At 37.6% G+C, this 18,822-nt stretch overlaps 1 protein-coding gene across 16 annotated transcripts in view; it reads right to left on the reverse strand.

Moving 5' to 3' along the window:
* Positions 1 to 18,822, reverse strand: part of LOC145240046 (TBC1 domain family member 22B-like) — a 128,306-nt gene that overhangs the window by 22,519 nt on the left and 86,965 nt on the right. For 10 of the 16 annotated variants that reach the window (XM_080103650.1, XM_080103646.1, XM_080103643.1 and 7 more), the window contains 4 exons: positions 18,264 to 18,455; positions 15,022 to 15,092; positions 7,920 to 8,048; positions 217 to 282 (listed from right to left, as the gene is read on the reverse strand). In XM_080103650.1, the coding sequence (XP_079959776.1) occupies positions 217 to 282; positions 7,920 to 8,048; positions 15,022 to 15,092; positions 18,264 to 18,455 (458 nt within the window). The remainder of the gene's footprint in view (positions 1 to 216; positions 283 to 7,919; positions 8,049 to 15,021; positions 15,093 to 18,263; positions 18,456 to 18,822) is intronic. The other 6 variants (XM_080103653.1, XM_080103649.1, XM_080103642.1 and 3 more) reach the window with 1 other exon arrangement.

Below are 18,822 nucleotides of genomic sequence, written 5' to 3' on the forward strand. Positions count from 1 at the left end.
TGTATAAGAATTACCAGGTTATTAGTTCAATTTTAAAACTACAATTAGTGCCATTTGTTGTAAAAAAAAAAAATTTAAAAAAATAAAAAAAATAAGTAAATAAATAATAAAAATACAGTTTAGATTGGTGTGGGATGGGGCATGGGTGTTATGGATGCCATATTCCTTGAGTGAGATACAAAAACACACACATGCAGCACACGGCAATATACTTACTTCCTGAACGACCTTCAGTTGGAACAAGGGAACTAAAGGGTTCATTCGGGGAATGTCTATGTGGATCTGAAAGCAGCAATGTTAGGAAATATGACCCTTTAAAAAGTAACAGAAAAGCACACAAAACCACAACAGGATATCATAAACAAAGGAAAGCTTGGGGGGAAGGCACCCAGCAACAATAGAACGATATTTTAAAAAAAAATAAGGGGGGTGGGGGGCAGAAGTCCGGTAATATTCAAAAACAAAAATAAATAAAAATCTGTCTGATATACAAGGTGATGAAACCAAGTAGTTTTATTTTTATAAAGAAAATTATTTTTAAGCAATTAATAGGATTACAATATGAATCTTGCAAGTTTAAATTGTTTAGTTACCTCCCTTTGTTGTTTTTTTTTTCAGATTGTTTTTAAAATGGCAGACAAGACAGATTTTTTTTTTATTATTTAAAAATAAAACTACTTAATCAATTCATGTGATTTTTGGAATATGATATTTTTATATTGTTACAAGTACATATATCTGCTGTATTATGAGCAAGCGTAGAGAATAACCACAACGGATATCACAAACGAAGAAAAACTTTGAGAGAAGGCACCCATCAACAATAGAACCATTTAAAAAAAAAAAAAAAAAAAAGAGCTTTGTGTAGAATTCCCCCCAATATTAAAAAACAAAAATAAAGAAAAAATCTTATGTATCTACCCATGATGAAAGCAAATAGCATATCTAATTTTTTTTAATAAGAAAATTATTTTGGAGCAATTAATGGGAATTCATAGGTATTACAACATAGATCTTGCAAGTTTGAATTACTAAGTTATTTCCGTTTGCCATTTTGAAAGCAATCTGAAAAAAGACAAGACAAAGTTTTTATTTAAAAATAAAACTACTTAATCAATTTATGTGATTTTTGGAATATGATGTTTTTGTATCATGAGTATGTACATCTGTTGTATTATGAAAGAGTATAGAGAATGCATGTATAAATTTATCAGTTCCTTTTTCAGATACGTACAGTATATATTTTATAACAAACTAATCATTTAGCTGATATATGAAAAAAACTGTCTTCATTTTGACAACTCAAGTTCATTAGTTATGAAGATAGAGATATATGGATGAGGGGTGTGGCAAGCAACTTGTGCCTCTGACCGACTCCTATCTCTGTGTCTTTTGCTTGTTTATATTGACCGAATTCTTTCGTTCCTTTGTTCAACGTCTGACATCAACATCTCGGTCAAATTCTGGGGTGTACTTACATCTCAGGCCAGTTCTTCTGTTCAGTTTTCTATTCCTGGGAACCCGATATTTCCCAAGATTTTTTTGTTACTAGAATTCTTCATTTACTTTTACTTCTGGCGTCGCCCGACTCACAAAACCTGGCACTGCCCGGCTCATTATCCAACACATTGTACAGATTTTTCTTTTTCTTTTTTTAACATAGAAGAATTCTGGACCAAAAATGGTTAAAGTGAAACATTTAAATCGGTAAAGCAATTTGCTAATAGTGAACAAATGAGAAATCTGAAAGGAATGGAGCAAATGAGAAAGAATCGGCATTCGGTCAAGAGCAACGATGGTACGGGTGATTACTACGGCTATGAAAACAGAATATTCTTTCCATTGTTTTGACTCTCGGGTATATATCCAACAGTTAGACACAGTTAATCAACCAAGAACCATGTCACTCTAGATAAAAGCATATAAGATATCAACGAATACACACTCAAGAGTCAAAACAATGAAAAGAATATGCTGTTGTCCTAGCTCTAGTGATTACACAGGGAATGTATGCACAACAGGCAATAGTCATTACTTAGGTTTGAAATAAAGTGCACACACATTTTTGACACGTTCTAGTGCACCTAAGCATTGTACACAAAGATTGAATTATCTATTACCAGTAAGACCACCCAACATTGCCTGGGGGAAAAGTCTAACATATCTTCCATCTCTCTTTCCATCACTCTTTCTCTCTCCATCTCTTTCTCTCTCCCTCCCTCTGTCTTCCCCCCGTTTTTCTCCTCTTCTTTTTTCACTCAACCCATTCCTCTCTCTGGACACATATACACACACACACACAATTCGAGTGTGGGGGGGGGATAACTAAAAAAAAAAAAAAATCAAGGGGTACAGCAGGTGAAAAACAGATTACATAACATTAAAAGATGGGTGTAGATTTTAATAACATTAAATAATATAAATGGCTATTTGCCATATGAATAATGAATATTTTTCTTTAAATTTTAGATATTATATCCGGGGGGGGGGGTTATGCCAATAAAATAATTAAAAAACAAAATTTAAAAAAAAAAATTTTTTTAATCAACTTTTTGGGTGTTTATTGTGGAGTTTTCAAATTTTAACTGGACGTACAAACAGACATTTGCCCTTTATGTAATAGATTATTATTATTATTATTATAAACACCCGAGCCCTGAACAAGGGGAAAATATAGATAAATGGATAGAAGAAATAAGTCAATGGAATATATAATTGTTTTTAATTTAGATTCAAATTACTGATCTAGCATGTCTAGAAGGAGTGGAGGAAGGGTGCAGAAAAGAGATAAACCGCAAGGAACGTGATGTAATAGCATATGCTCCACAACATCCAGATCAGACAGAATATCTCCAATGTCTATCCATCCTGCCGTTCAATTTTTATACTGGATGATTAGTGCCAGATTCAATTCTAAGAAAGAAGCTTTGTTCATGGAATCTATGTTTTGATTTAGACATAGATTAAAGAGTGGGGAAAGTTTTTGACAGTGGATCCAGCTAGACGGGTGTTTTTCGTAAAAGATTGGCGAGGGGGGACAAGAGATTGGAGTTCAGACGAGCACTTGCCATGGAAGTAACGATAAAACAAAGATAGGCTTGCAACGTCTCTTCTGTGGGAGAGAGGTTGCAGGGAAGAGAAAAGGGAATCCCACACTAAGCCACGAAGTCTATTTTGTACTCTGTCAAGGCAGGATAGGCTGTTTTTAGCAGCTCCTGCCCAGATATCGCAGCAGTATTCCATCCTTGGACGTACTTTGCTTTTATATAGATAGAGAATTGCATCAGTAGTGAGATATCTTTTGGAGCGGTAGAAGGATCCCACCATCTTTCCAGAAACCTTGGCAACAGACTTGATGTACGTGTTCCATTTCAGATCAGGAGTGAAGGTCAAGCCCAGAAGCTTGTCAAAAGATGGGGCTTCTCCTAGACGAGAGCCATCCATTTCAATTGATGCCAGATGGGGATCAGAGTGTTGATGATGTAAAGATAGGATCACTTTTATTCCTTCTTTCAATGTGACAAAACCAACAAATTCTCCTGTTCTGCACACATACCCCAATACTGCCCGGATTTCATCTTTCCCTGAGATCATCAACTTATACTAAATTGACAAACTACTATTTTTTGTCAGTGGTTAAGCAGTTGAGAAATGGAAATATTGGTTGCGATAAGGTAATGCCTAGGAATCGGTAAAATATGAAAAAAAAGAGAAATTCAGTTAATCAAGAAATTCAAAGATTTGCAACTGTGGATAAAAAGAAAATTCGACATGAAATTGGCATGAAAATTAACGAGATCAACTTGGAATAAAAATACAAAAGCAAATTATTTTATACAAATGTTGATAGGAAAAGTTATTGCAATGTTGCTTGTCATTGTACACACTTTTTTTTTTCATACTTTATATTTTATTTACTGAGAAAATGTTGAATAGTATGAATAAAAGATGAAAAGTGTAGTGAGAAGTGGAATGATGCAAGTACAGAAAAAGATAGGGCAAATAGGAAGAGTGGAGGGAAAAGAGAGAGGAAGAAGGAAGAAGAGTGGAAAAAAGAGGAAGAGAAGAAGAAAGAAGAGTGGAGAAAAGGAGGAGGAAAAGGAAGAAGAGTAGGGAAAAGGAGGAGGAAGAGGAAGAAGAGTAGGGAAAAGGAGGAGGAAGAAGAAGAAGAAGAGTAGGGAAAAGGAGGAGGAAGAAGAAGAACAAGAGTAGGGAAAAGGAGGAGGAAGAAGAAGAACAGTGGGGAAAAGGAGGAAGAAGAAGAGTGGGGAAAAGGAGGAAGAAGAAGAAGAGTGGGGAAAAGGAGGAAGAAGAAGAAGAGTGGGGAAAAGGAGGAAGAAGAAGAACAGTGGGGAAAAGGAGGAAGAAGAAGAACAGTGGGGAAAAGGAGGAAGAAGAAGAACAGTGGGGAAAAGGAGGAAGAAGAAGAGTGGGGAAAAGGAGGAAGAAGAAGAGTGGGGAAAAGGAGGAAGAAGAAGAGTGGGGAAAAGGAGGAAGAAGAAGAGTGGGGAAAAGGAGGAAGAAGAAGAGTGGGGAAAAGGAAGAGGAGGAAGAAGAAGAGTGGGGAAAAGGAAGAGGAAGAAGAAGAGTAGGAAAAAGGAGGAAAAAGAAAATTATAACTTTTTATGTGTCATAGTTTTTTTGTTAAGCGTTGGTACCTTTTGCCACATCCTGGTTGTAAGTAAATACTTATCGATGTACGAAGCAAAACGAAAAATGAACGAAACAAAAGGTTTTGTTTCATTTTTGTACTGCGATGTAATCACAGGATAGATTTAAAGTTTGTAGAGGACATTTAAAAGCCAAGCATGTATTGCCCGTATTTATCAATTTTTTTGTTTTTTTGTTTTATATCTGTTGTCAGAAGTTCGCGTATGGTAGAGTGACGAGGTACAGAGAGAAAGAGAGAGAGAGTGTGACGAGGTACAGAGAGAAAGAGAGTGACGAGGTCAGATGTATGACCTGTTGCTCCCATCATCAACAGAACAACTGTACAAGAACCAGAATGAAACGCATGGTGTAACACATCCATGGCGTAACACATACATTTTTTTTTTTTACATTGTTACGCCCATCGATCTCCCACCATTCCCGAAGTATTCCGAAGCATAAAAAAATGAAAATAAATTAATATTTGGAACGAAACAGAATGGAACACGTCCAACCTTGCAAATTCCACCAATGGTAAGTAATTTTTGAAGTGCTATTATGAAATGGCAGGCAAAATTGATTTGCCTTGTCGTAAATAATTTCCCGATTAACAAATTATTTACGACAAGACAAATGCCTTTTATCCTATCTCTAGCTGCCCTACTGGCGCTTTAAATTAGGGCAAAAAAAATTTTGCTTAACTTCTGAGGAAGCAGGGAGGGGGGGGGCATAGAAAGCATGGCCGGCTACGCTCTTGCTCTACCCCATGAAAAAAAATGTTCATTTCGAAATTCCATAAAGGTTTCCCAGTTTTTCAGAGAATCATAAATTAAAAAAGAAGGTGAGAAGTTACATCTGAAATGTTAAGCATATTCAGCTTAACAGATTTTTTTTTTTTATGGTGGTCACCACTTATCAAGGCCCAGAGGCCACTCGAGGATAAGGGTTAATGGGTATACATTAGTCATTGTAAACATTAGTGGGAATTTTATAACTTGGATTACTTAGGGGGACGGTTCAATAAGAACTTGTTCACATTGGACTTGAAGACAATCAGATTGTAGTCAGCTGGAAAGCAGGTAAATGGAAGAGAGTTCCACAGGCGAGCAGTTCTAAGAAAGAAGCCGTGTTTATGGAATCTACGTTTAAGTGTAGGCACAGATAAAGAGTGAGGGAAATTGTTGATAGTGGTTCTGGCTAGACGAGTGTTTTTTGTGAAAGTCTGGTGAGGGGAGACTATAGATTGAAGTTCAGATGAGCACCTGCCATGAAAATAACGATAAACCAGGAAGAGGCTCGTTACGTCTCTTCTGTGGGAAAGAGGTTGCAGGGAAGAGAAAAGGGCACCCCCACTAAGCTACGAAGTCTATTTTGAACTCTGTCAAGACAGTATAAGCTGCTTCTAGCAGCTCCTGCCCAGATGTGATAACAGTACTCCATCGTTGGCCGAACCTAGCTTTTATATAGCTACAGAATTGCATCAGGAGTGAGATATCTACTGGAGTGGTAGAAGGATCCCACTATTTTTCCAGCGACTTTTGCAATCGATTTGATATATGTGTTCCATTTCAGATCGGGAGTAAAGGTCAAGCCCAGAAGCTTGTCAAAACATGAGGCCTCCCCAAGAAGGGAGCCATTCATTTCCATTGATGGCAGCTGGGCAACAGAGCGTTGATGATGTAAAGGTAGAAGCTTTGTTTTAGATGCATTAAAAGTAACCAGCCACTTTTTTCCCCATTGTACCACATGCTCAAGATCAGAGGAGAGAGAGTCAAAGAGAACTTGGTCGTTTACAGTCTTTGAAGTGCTACGATAGATGGTAGTGTCGTCAGCATAAATGTCTACGAATGATCTAAGAATGTGGTTTGGAAAATCATTGATGTAGATCAGGAAGAGAGTTGGATCCAGGATGGACTCCTGAAGGACTCCAGCATTTATACTGTGAGCTTCTGATTTCTGCCCATCAACTACTACTCTTATGAACATATCAGAAAGAAATAATTTAATAATTAAGACATTTCCAGCTATACCATGACTGGAGATCTTGTGAAGTAGACCTTTATGCCATACCTTATCAAAGGCCTTAGATATGTCAAGAGCAATTGTTCTTGAGAGGAAGCCTCCGTCAAGGGATTCGCCCATCCTATAAGCACATTTGCTGTAGATCTAGCAGAATGGAAACCAAACTGCACGCCACTAAGAAGGTTATTTTTGCTGAGATGGTTGACTACTTTATTTAGCACAGATTCCAGCAGCTTACTCATGATGCATAGGAGACTTATTGGTCTGTACTGAGAGGGAGATGAGTGATCACCTGAGTTCTTAAATACAGGGCATACTGATGAGATTTTCCAAGGTGTTGGGAAGCATTTCTCCTTAAGACAGCGCTTAAATAACTTTGTAAGTATGAGTGCTAGTTCCGGTTGAAGCCTTTTGAGCACTATAATTGGAATGCTGTCAGGGCCAATTGCTTTCAAGGTTTTTGATTAACTTGGCAGCATCACGTACAGATATTTGTACGTCACATAGCATGTTTTCTGATATACAAGGAAATACTGGGGGTTGGCGGCCTTGTTCGTAAAGGGTAGGATTAGCTGCAAAGTTCTTGACAAAGAGTTTTTGCATGTCTTATACATATTATTACATAAAGATAAAAATAAAAGTTCAAACAATCCAAACGCTTACAAGTTAGACTTACACGGAGTTTGACAATAAGCCAAATGTTTTATTTGTGAAATTTTTAGATGAGGATTGATTATTTGTATTATTTGGATTCTTCAGGCGACGGTTCTCATCTTGATTGTTAATGTCACAACATTTTGGTTGATGACTTTCTCAAGTGTAACTTGTCGAACTCGAGAATCTGCACAGAATTTTGAACCGACCTCCCCCACCCCTTTTTTTTTTTTAATTCACAGAGATAAGAAGCTGTCATTCTGTCATCTAAAAAAAGTCCTAAGTAATTCACAATTGTATTTTGAGTGTTGCCTGCAATGAAGATTTAACCTTCAACCTCCAGAAGAGTGTAATTTTACAACTGAATTTTAACAAGTACTCCATCCACTACATCATGGGACAAGACTAGAACAGTAGCCCGAAGAATCCAAATAGCACAAAAGTGAAATGTGTTGGTAAGGATTGGAGATTTGTAAAAGCATCGTTTTTGTATCCGTAATCTTGTTGACATTTACCTCAAAGTTTACAAACGCAACAATCAAAATAACGATTACAACAAGATTCACAAAAAAGAAAGTTTTATTCATAATTACCTGTCTGAAAGTATCTTGATGTTCGAGCTGGTGCCGAGTATCATAGTATTGTTCAATAAAACTGAAATATTCTTTTCGTTTCCGTTCTAACGTTGGTTGTCGTCTATCGAGACTGGAAGGGAGATAACCCTGGAAAAAAAAAAAAAAAAAAGCAAAAATAAAAAATCTTAGAACAGTAAACAGTAAATTAAAATGCATTAAACCAAAGACAAACTTATTAACCACCGTCTGCTAAAGTTTAAAAGAAATCAAAGTCTGAGAACTTTCAAGAATGATTTAAATATCTAAGAAAAATAAAAGGTTTAAAATAGCGGATCTTATGAGAAATGCATGATGGTAGCATGCCTCACCCTAAACTTAAACTATAAAAATGACAGCTCAATCCAAAATGACAATCAAATCAGACACGCACTTGAGCAACGCTTCGCCTCCTTCCTAGAGGCTTGCATTTACAAATATCCGTGGACTTCAAACTAACTTAGACAAGGTAGAATTGTTTCTCTTAGCAAACTCTCTGGATATCCGGGTTTTTTTTGGGGTTTTTTTTTACATGAGCATCACCACTTATCAAGGCCCAAAGACCACTCAAGGATAAGGGTTAAGAGTGTACAGTAGTCAATTGAACAATATAGTAATTGTTAGTAATAGAAATTCGGTAAATTTGTTAACTTAAGTGGAACGACTCATCAAGAACTTGTTTATGTTGGACTTGAAGACAATCAGATTGTAGTCAGCTGGAAAGCAGGAAAATGGAAGACAGTTCCACAGGCGTGCAGTTCTAAGAAAGAAGCTTTTTTCAGGGAATCTACGTTTAGGTTTAGGCACAGATAAAGAGTCGGTGGAATTATTGATAGTGTTTCTTGTAAAAGTTTGGCAAGGGTGGACCATAGATTGAAGCTCAGTCGAGCACTAGACATGAAAATAATGATAACGCAGAGACAAACTCGCAACATCTCTTCTGTGAGATAGAGATTGCAGAGAAGAGAAAAGGACATCTCCTACGAGGCTACAAAGTCTATTTTGAATATCAAAGCATGATAATTCCTTTCTAGCAGCTCCTGCCCAAATATGGCAACAGTACTCCATCCTTGGATGTACCTGGCTCTTATATAGCTACAGAATTGCATCAGGAGTGAGATATCTACTGGAGTGGTAGAAGGATCCCACCATGTTTCCAGCGGCCTTGGCAACGGATTTAATGTATATGTTCCATTTCAAATCAGGAGTAAAGGTCCTCGTGCTAAGTGAAACTAACTTGCACTACTTTATGCCTTCTAACTACTTTAACATGTCTGGTTATCTTCCACTTTATCGTAAGGACTAGCAGACACATGCATGGACTTTGAGTCTATATTCGTAACACCTTCCCCACGACCAGGGAATCTAAACTAGAATCAGATGACCAGGTCTCCATGTGCTTTAAACTAACTTTACAACATAGCAATAGCTACTTATATTTTCTTTATTGGTCTTCCTCAACCTAAGACTGTACTCTAATCAATCATATCTCTGACACTATAGATGTAGCACTCTCTCTAGACACTAATGCCCAAATACTTCTCTAACTACACAGACACAGCTGGTAGCACGACACATAACTTTTCTATATTCCATTCTAGATCGTTTGGACCAGCAAGCCTCGCTTCTAGATCTATTTCTAACCACAGTTTTTTTTTGGGTTTTTTTTATTAAATTTTCACCCCAAACAAGTCGCATTGCCACTTTGGTGTAGGGGGCTACTATCAGGGGCAGCAAAATGTCGGTTCACGTTGCACTTGAACTTCTGCATGTCAGTACAGTTAGGGAAGCAGAAACCTGGGATGGAATTCCAGAGTCTAGCGGTTCTGGGGAAGGAACTACTGGAGTAGAAAGATCTTTTACATCTAGGGATCTCTACTGTGTGGGGGTGGGATTTAGCTGCCTGTCGGGTTTGTCGAGGGTGTCTACGTCGTGGGGGCACAAGTGTCTGCAGTTCGTCAGAGCATTCACCATTAAAATACTTGTAGAACAGGCAGAGAGATGCAACGTTTCGTCGATAGGACAGAGGCTGAAGCTTAGATGCCAGTTCAGGGCCTATCAGATTGGCGACTCTTTTTTGAACCTTGTCTAGGAGCGAGAGACTAGTAGCAAATGCACCAGCTCTAAAGCCAAGTACGTCCAAGGATGGAATACTGTTGCCATATCTGGGCAGGAGCTGCTAAAAACAGCCTATCCTGCCTTGACAGAGTACAAAAAAGACTTCATGGCTTAGTGGGGGATGCCCTTTTCTCTACCCTGCAACCTCTCTCCCACAGAAGAGAGGTTGCGAGCCTATCCTTGTTTTATCGGTATTTCCATGGCAGGTGCTCGTCTGAACTCCAATCTCTGGTTCACCCTCGCCAATCTTTCACGAAAAACACCCGTCTAGCTGAATCCACTGTGAAAAATTTCCCCACTCTATATCTGTGCCTTAATCAAAACGTGGATTCCATGAACAAAGCTTCTTTCTTAGAACTGCACGCCTGTGGAACTCTGTTCCGTCTGCCTGCTTCCCACCGGACTACAACTTGGATGTCTTCAAGTCCAATGTTAACAAATTCCTAATGAACCGCCCCCTTAAGTAAACACTTCATCAAATCTCCACACTAACGTAATGTACCTGCAATAACCCTTATCCCTGAGTGGCTTCCGGGCCTTGATAAGTGGTGATCACTATGTAAAAAAAAAAAAAAAAAAAAAAAAAAAAAAAAAGAGGTTCCTGAAGATTGTGTAACAAATGCCCATTGCCCACTCTGGAATACTGATCATACTGTGATAATGATAGACATCATTCTAAAGTTTCGAACCGAAGTCGAGTCACTGCTCGAAACGACAAGGTACTACAATAAGGCTGACTGGGATGCCATCAGGGATCACATCAGAGATTCTCCATGGCGAAATGTCTTTTCTCTTCCTGCTGAACAGTGCGAAAATGAGACCACTGAATGGTTCAAAGTAGCAATTGAAGCACATATTCCCACACAGAAGTTCTAAAGCAAACCTCACTCTCCCCAATTGTTTACTTCTACTTGTGCAGCTGCTATTGCTCAAAGGCAGCATGCATAATGCAGATTTATCCAACATAAATCGAGTACAGACAAAAGTTTATAGAAGCTAGAAGTAATTGTAAGAAAGAAATAGTCACAGCTAAGAGAGAATATACCGAAACCAGAAAACGCGTTGAAGCACAGAAATTAATAACTCGCGACTTCTGGAAAATTTATAACAGTGTAGTAAATAATGGGCAATCAACAATTCCCCCACTATCCAACAATCTTGAAGTTGTCTGCACAGCAACTGAGAAAGCTAATCTGCTTGCCTGTCGGTTTGCCTCCAACTCTACTTTGGACCCAGCAAACCACTCCCTCCCAGAGCAAACAACAACAAACACACTAGATGATCTGAAAATCACCTCTTCTCAGGCGCATGGTATCATCTAAAACCTTGACACCTCAAAAGCATGTGGACTTTATCTCATCTGTGCTATTTAAAAAATGCTCCACTGAGGTTGCTCCAATTCTCTCAAAACTTTACAATAAATGCCTTAATGAATTTTGCTTTCCTGACTGCTGGAAAACCGCTTCTGTGGTACCAATTTACAAAAATTCTGTGGTTTCAGTTTTCAAAAATTCTGGCGAAAGAACTGATTCATTAAATTATCACCCCATCAGCCTCCTCCCTCTTTTCGACAAAATATTTGAGTCCATAATTAATCAAGCTCTAGTCAACCACCTCACAGCTGCTAAACTTCTATCTGATCAACAGTATGAGTTTAAGCAAACCCGTTCTACTGCAGATATCCTAACTGTAATCTCTGAACATTATATACCATGCACTGAATTAAGCAAGAGAGGCTAGGGCAGTAGTAACCCTAGATATATCTAAGGCTTTTCACAGTATGGCACGGTGATCTCCTCATGAGAATCGGATCCTTTGGCATTGCTGGATGAATACTTAACATAATTAAATCCTTCTTAAGTAAGAGAAAAATTCCGGTTGTCCTCGATGGTCGTACATCAAAACAATGATATAAATGTGGGTGTACCTCAGGGGTCAATCTTTGGACCTTTATTATTCCTGATATTTATAAATGACCTCCTGATAAAATTGTCTCTGAGATGGGTATATTTGCTGACGATACTACGCTCTACAACAGACACGAGGGGAAAATGAATGACCACAAATCTAAGGCAATGGCAGAAACCTCAGAGGAACACCTCCGGTCTGTGACGGAATGGGGACAAAAATGGAGGTCACAGTCAATGCTGCCAAGACTAAGCTCCTTTTCTTTAATAACTAAAAGAAACCTTCTTAACCATAAATAGCCATGGCTAATGACATTACCTGAAAGTATTTCTTTCAAACTCGGTTTAATGTTCATGGGAAACAGATACATTGAGTGCATTGCCAAGGCTGCTGCAAAGAAGGTGGGCTCTCTCTACCATGCTAGAAAGTTACTTATGCCTGAGAGTATCCTGTACCTTCACAAGGTCACCATTTGCCCATGTATGGAGTATTGTTGCCACATTTGGGCTGCTACTAGTCTCTCCCTCTTACTCAGGGTTCAAAAGAGAGTCACCAACCTAATAGGTCCCACTCACACTATCAGTTACGCTTCAACCTCTGCCCCATCAATGAAATATTGCATCCCTCTGTCTGTTTTACAAGTATTTTAATGGTAGATGTTCTGACGAACTACAAGCCCTTGCACCCCCTTGACGTGAATACCGACGTCAAACCCCGACAAGCAGCAAAATCTCACCCCTACACAGTAGAAATCCCTAGATGTAAGAAAGCCTTCTACTCTAATAGTTTCTTCCCTAGGACTGCTAGACTTTGGAATTCCCTTCCAAGTCCCTGTTTCCCTGACTGTACTGACATGCAGAAATTCAAGTGTAATGTAAACAAACATCTTGCTGCTTAACTCCCTACATAGTACTCCTACAAATTATGTCCAAGATAGTAGCCCCCTACATCAAAGTGACATTGTGCCTTGTTTGGGGCGAAAATGCAATTACAAAAATACAAAAAATAATTTTGGGGGCTGAAGATATTCATAAAAGTTTAGTGGTGCTAAGAGAACATCTTTGTTCAACAGTTAATTAGATTTCAAATAGAAATCTCTTTTACAAAGTGACTCCCCCCCACCCCAAATAACTATGCGACTCTTGAAATTGTTAATAAAATTCAGTCCTTCCTGCAATCCATGCAATTCTCTATCTATATATAAAAGCCAAGTACGCCCAAGGATGGAGTACTGCTGCTATATCTGGGCAGGAGCTGTTAAAAACAGCCTATCATGCCTGGACAGAGTACAAAATAGACTTCGTGGCTTAGTGGGGTATGCCCTCTTCTCTACCCTGCAACCTCTCTCCCACAGAAGAGACGTTGCGAGCCTATCTTTGTTTTATCGTTATTTCCATGGCAGGTGCTCGTCTGAGCTCCAATCTCTAGTCCCCCCCTCGCAAATCTTTTACGAAAAACACTCGTCTAGCTGAAACCACTGTCAAAAATTTTCCCCACTCTTTATCTGTGCCTAAATCAAAATGTAGATTCCATGAACAAAGCTTCTTTCTTAGAACTGCATGCCTGTGGAACTCTGTTCCGTCTGCTTGCTTCCCATCTGACTACAACCTGGACGTCTTCAAGTCCAACGTAAACAAATTCCTGATGAACTGCCCCCTTAAGTAGACACTTTTATTAAACCCCCACACTAACGTACTGTACATGCAATAACCCTTATCCCTGAGTGGCTTCGGGGCCTTGATAAGTGATGATCACCTTGTAAAAAAAAAATTAAAAAAATCCAATCATATCTGGTATATAACTTTAGCCTATGATTGACTTGTCCATCAAATTCCTATCATGAATGTCCAACAGTTTTAGTTTTATTGCTATTCAATAACGAGAATAGGTAATTTTAAATTACATTCATTCAATCAATACGATTAACAATCAAAATACTATTACAATCAATACGATTAACAATCAAAATGCTATTACAATCAATACGATTATCAAAATACTATTACAATCAATACGATTAACAATCAAAATGCTATTACAATCAATACGATTAACAATAAAAATACTATTACAATCAAAATACGATTAACAATCAAAATACTATTACAATCAATACGATTAAAAATCAAAATGCTATTTCAAACTTAAAAGTTTAAGGAAAATCCTATGTTTTTTAAATAATTTAAATACTCTCGAGTCTAAACAACCTAAATTTTTGGTGCAATAACAATGGACCAACCAATTTTCAGTTTAATCTTTAATCTTTTTTTAAAAAAAGATTTACTAAAAACAAAAAAAAAAATGAATAAAAATTATAGTCTGATTAATAACCTCCATATGTGAGCACAGATCTCCAAAAGAAAAAAAGAAAAAAAAAAAATGAAAAATGTTTGAAATTCGCACAGTAGATGCCCACAGCCAACACTCAATATCATTGTGCAATTCAAGTGTGCAGCCCAAGCAGGAACAATTCCATGAGTCATATTTGGAAAGGGGTCACTTTGTTCGCAATAAAATGCAGAAATCAGTAACTTTTTCACTGACATGGCGTTACTAGTCTCAATCTTTTTCTATAAATATTTTTATTGCACGTACTCCTCAGAATGGTCTGATCTATTCACTGCTTCTTTTGTTCAAGCGCGTTTGATTCGTTGGTCTAGTGGTCTCCATTAATTCGTTGTTTTAATACCTCATTGCAATACATCTTATTTCAGTCACTTCTTTCCAAGAGCTAGAGATTTTGGAACTCTCTTCCTGCTGACTGTTTTCCTCTCATCTACAGCTTTGCTTTCTGTTTTTTCAAGACTAAGGCTAATAGGTATCTCCTGCCTTTGCGATAATCATTTTTCGTTCTTGTGATCTTCTTACATTAAGTGGCCTCATGTCTTGTCCCGAATAATTTCCACATCCTGATAAATAACAAAATTTTGAGACAATTCTGGACAAGAACCTAATTTTCTTTATAATGCATTTGAGGAATTCATCTCCCAGAGAACGGCTATTTAATTTTGTGACTCTTCATAAGCTTAATAAATGGAAGGGGGGGGGGAATACTCACTGATAAAATTTTCCAAGCAGTTGGCCTCACAGATTTCGGTATACCAGACCAACTAAGTTTCCGTAATTCTTCTGAAAAAAAAAAAAAAAAATTTTTTTTTTTTACTTGTTTAGAAATTTTGTTCTTTCATAGCGAATAAGAAACTTCATGTTTTATTTTCGTTAAAACATTTGTAATCAAGACTCATGATTCATGCACGAGAAACACAAATGAACTATAATATTTGATTTTTTTTTCTTTGTAACTAAATTAATCCAAAAATTAATTTCATTCTCCTGGAGTAGCGAGATAATTATGGACTATGTCAAAGGGAAACCGGTGAGTGATATTTTCTTTTGCTAGCAGTCATTTGCAGATTCATGGTAAGTTCTTGCCCCGACCCTCATCTTGTGAAAAGAAAAAAGAAAAAGAAAAAACACTGCTATTCATGGATACGGCCGAGACCCGTTCAGTCATTCACTGAATATAAAGTCGAGAAAACTTCTGTGCTTAAACCCTCATCTTTCCGACATTTCCAGGGATGTATTGAGTCGTTCCATTGAACATTCAGTAGAGAAAACTGTGCTTAAACTCCATCAGACTTTCTAAGTTTGATACCTGTGGCATTTTATTTTATCCTTATTCTGTCTGTTGATTATGTTTTTAGTTCAGCACCATTCAAGTGTTGTTTTTAAAAAAATAAGTAAAAGTCGGGGGGGGGGGGGGCAAAAATAAAAAAAAAAGAAAAAAAAAGGAAAAAATACGAAAACCTAATTATTTGGATTTTGAGTTATCATTGCCATTCTGTTCATTTTCTGTCTGTTGATCTATGCTTTCCTGCTCGACTGCCGACTATGCTCTTTCATTTTTTGCTATGTTTGCGTAACCATTTACACAAAGGATTACAAGGAATACAAGCCTAGCACCCTATTTGCCTAGCCCCAACTTAAGTTGGCTAAGAACCTCAATATCTGAGGGTCGAATATCTAAAGAGAATCAGTAGGGTGGCACATCTTCGCTGGTAAAGTCCCTTACCTTTCAAGGAAACTCAGTGCATGTACTAAACATAACTCCGAGTGCCAAAGTTAATTCTGTGGCTCGAAACCAGATTGAGGATGTATGTGATATGGGGGCTTGTCCGGGATAAGACCTCTTAAGCAAAAGAAAAAAAGCTGTTATTCCCTGACGAATCAGTCTTCTGTTGGCCGGACAAGCGAGAAGTATTGGAGTTTCTAAAAACACTGAGATACTGGACTGAACAATTAGGTTTAAAGGCATAGAGAAGAGAAATGGAGGGAGTAGAGGACTTTTTAAGCGAACCTTCTTTAATGAGGGAAATGCAAAAAAGTGAACGGTTGGAGCTGAATGTCAGGAAATTACTGAGAAAAAGAGCTCTAATGCGAGCAATTGTTGAACACATTGTGAACAAGCAGGTATTCAAGGTGGATATCTTTGACAAATTACCGGTTACCGGGGGGGGGGGGGAGCAGCGAGCTTGACAGCCAAACAGATAGAGTTTGAAAAAATCAAGACCCAGGCCAAAATCAAATTAGCATGAATAGAGCAGGAAACCAGGCTGCAAGAAGTGAGGCTGACCAGCACAGAGCAAAAAGCAAACCGTGACAAAGCAGGTCAGACTTGTACCAAAATTTGTAGAGGAGAATACAGACAAATATTTCCCTCATTTTGAGAGGACGACAACGAACCTGAAGTGGACTAAAAGATATTGAACAATACTGCTGCAAACAGTGTTAATAGACAGAGTACAGAAAGTGTATGTGATATTGACGGAAGAGAATTGCTCAGACTACGAGGAAGTCAAGAAGGCTATCCTGTGAAATTTTGAATTGGCACCAGAGGTTTATCAGCAAAAATTCAGAAGCCAGTGGAAAACAGAAGCATAATCTTATGTGGAATTTACAAAAGGAACGACAGCTCAGAAAATGGTGCACCAAGAAAGAGCAAAATGATGCAGAGAAGATCAAGCAACTGATCTTAATCAAAGAAATCCTGAATGAGGTACCAGAGGATTTACAAGTATATCTGAATGGAAAAAAGTGGACACAGGTTACGAGCTAGCTGCGTTAGCGGACGAGTACATGGTTACACATAAGCACAGGAAGACCAGTCTGAACCCATCAGGGTGAGGGAATTACCCAACACAACCTACCACGAAGGAAGAAGGCAAAAATGGCGACTGGTCCAGCAGTGAGAGCGGGACAACACCAGAAAAGAGTAGCTGGATGACATGCGGGAAATTGAGTCACATGGTATCCAGGTGTCGAACAGGGTGAGGACCAGAGACAAGCCAAACACTGGAGGTCAAGCCTCAAAGAGCAGTAGGGGCAATGTATCCATTGAAAGTTGTGGGCTGAGGAGTTGTGTAATTTTTCTTTTCCCTACAATTAGAAGTTCTCATATGTGGCTAATTTCTCCTCAAAATTTAAGTGATAAAAGGGAGATTATCCCCCGTCAAACTTCATTATAGTTACCTCCCTTTGTCAACCAAATATTTTCACATCTACAAAACCACAGCAAAAAACAAAAAAATAACTCCAAGAATATGAAACTATCTACGGGGCCAGTAACTTTTCTCATTTCTTTTCCAAAATGCTTGACAAAGGTCGAAGGCTACACCAACTGAAAGATTGCACGAATATGCAATCAAAACAATATAAACAATCAGCTCAAAATTTCAGAACTGTAATCTCATGTTGTTTGAATTTTGTAGGAGCTTAAATTAAATATCATTATGCTAAAAACAAAAGAAAGATAAAGAAATGAAAATAGAACAGGAAAAAAGAAAAAAGGAAAAGGGATAAATGAAAAGGAAAAGAAAGAAAAAAGAAAAAGGAAAAGAAAAAAGGAAAAGAAAAGAAAAAAGGAAAAAAGGAAAGAAAAAAGGAAAAGAAAAAAGGAAAAGAAAAAAGGAGAAGGAAAAAGGAGAAGGAAAAGAAAAAAGGAGAAGGAAAAAGGAGAAGGAAAAGAAAAAAGGAGAAGGAAAAGAAAAAAGGAGAAGGAAAAGAAAAAAGGAGAAGAAAGGAAAAAGGAAAAGAAAGGAAAAAGGAAAAGTTAAAAACAAAGAAAACAAAAATGAAAATAAAAACAAGAAAAAATAAAACAAGAAAAACAAAATAAAAACAAAACAAAAAAGGAAAAGCAAAAGAAAAAACAAAAACAATTAACAAAAAAAAAATCAACAGAAAAAAAAAAGTAAAAAAAAAAGAAAAAAAAAAAAAGTTAAAAAAAAAAATGTCTGTTACCTAAATCTGTATTTGGAACGGACAAAATGGCATTGAATTTCTCCCGCTTAGCCGCCTCTCGATCAGGTACGTGAGGTTGTCCTATTCGCAAAGGTGTTACTTTCGGTGGTTGCCAATGACTGTTGAGTCGTACTCCAACACCGGGCCCTGCCCCCAGCGAAGTGGCAGAAGGAACAGCAGTCAAATGACCCCCTAAAAAGACCAAACATCACATTTGAAGGGATACAAACTTGCGATATGTGGAATCGATTCATCTTAACGCTTTTGCCGACAGCAATCTGATCACACACACAAAAAAGAACAATTTCATAACATTTTTGAAAAATAAATCCGAATTAAAAATAGTTCCATTATTTGTGCTTCTATTTTTAATGCTTGTGCAGTTTATGGCCCATGTTGAAATAATATTTATAAAACCATTCTTAACATGGGGAGGGGAGCTTTTTGTAACAATTCTGTACTTTCACTTAACAATTTAATAAACAAAGAATAGTATAAAATTTAACTTGAAACTCCTATGCCAAAAATAGCATGGCTCATAAACTGCAGAAATAATCTA

This window comes from Euprymna scolopes, chromosome 19 (assembly GCF_053919585.1).
Source record: "Euprymna scolopes isolate OS-2025 chromosome 19, ASM5391958v1, whole genome shotgun sequence".
Classification (NCBI taxonomy): domain Eukaryota; kingdom Metazoa; phylum Mollusca; class Cephalopoda; order Sepiida; family Sepiolidae; genus Euprymna; species Euprymna scolopes.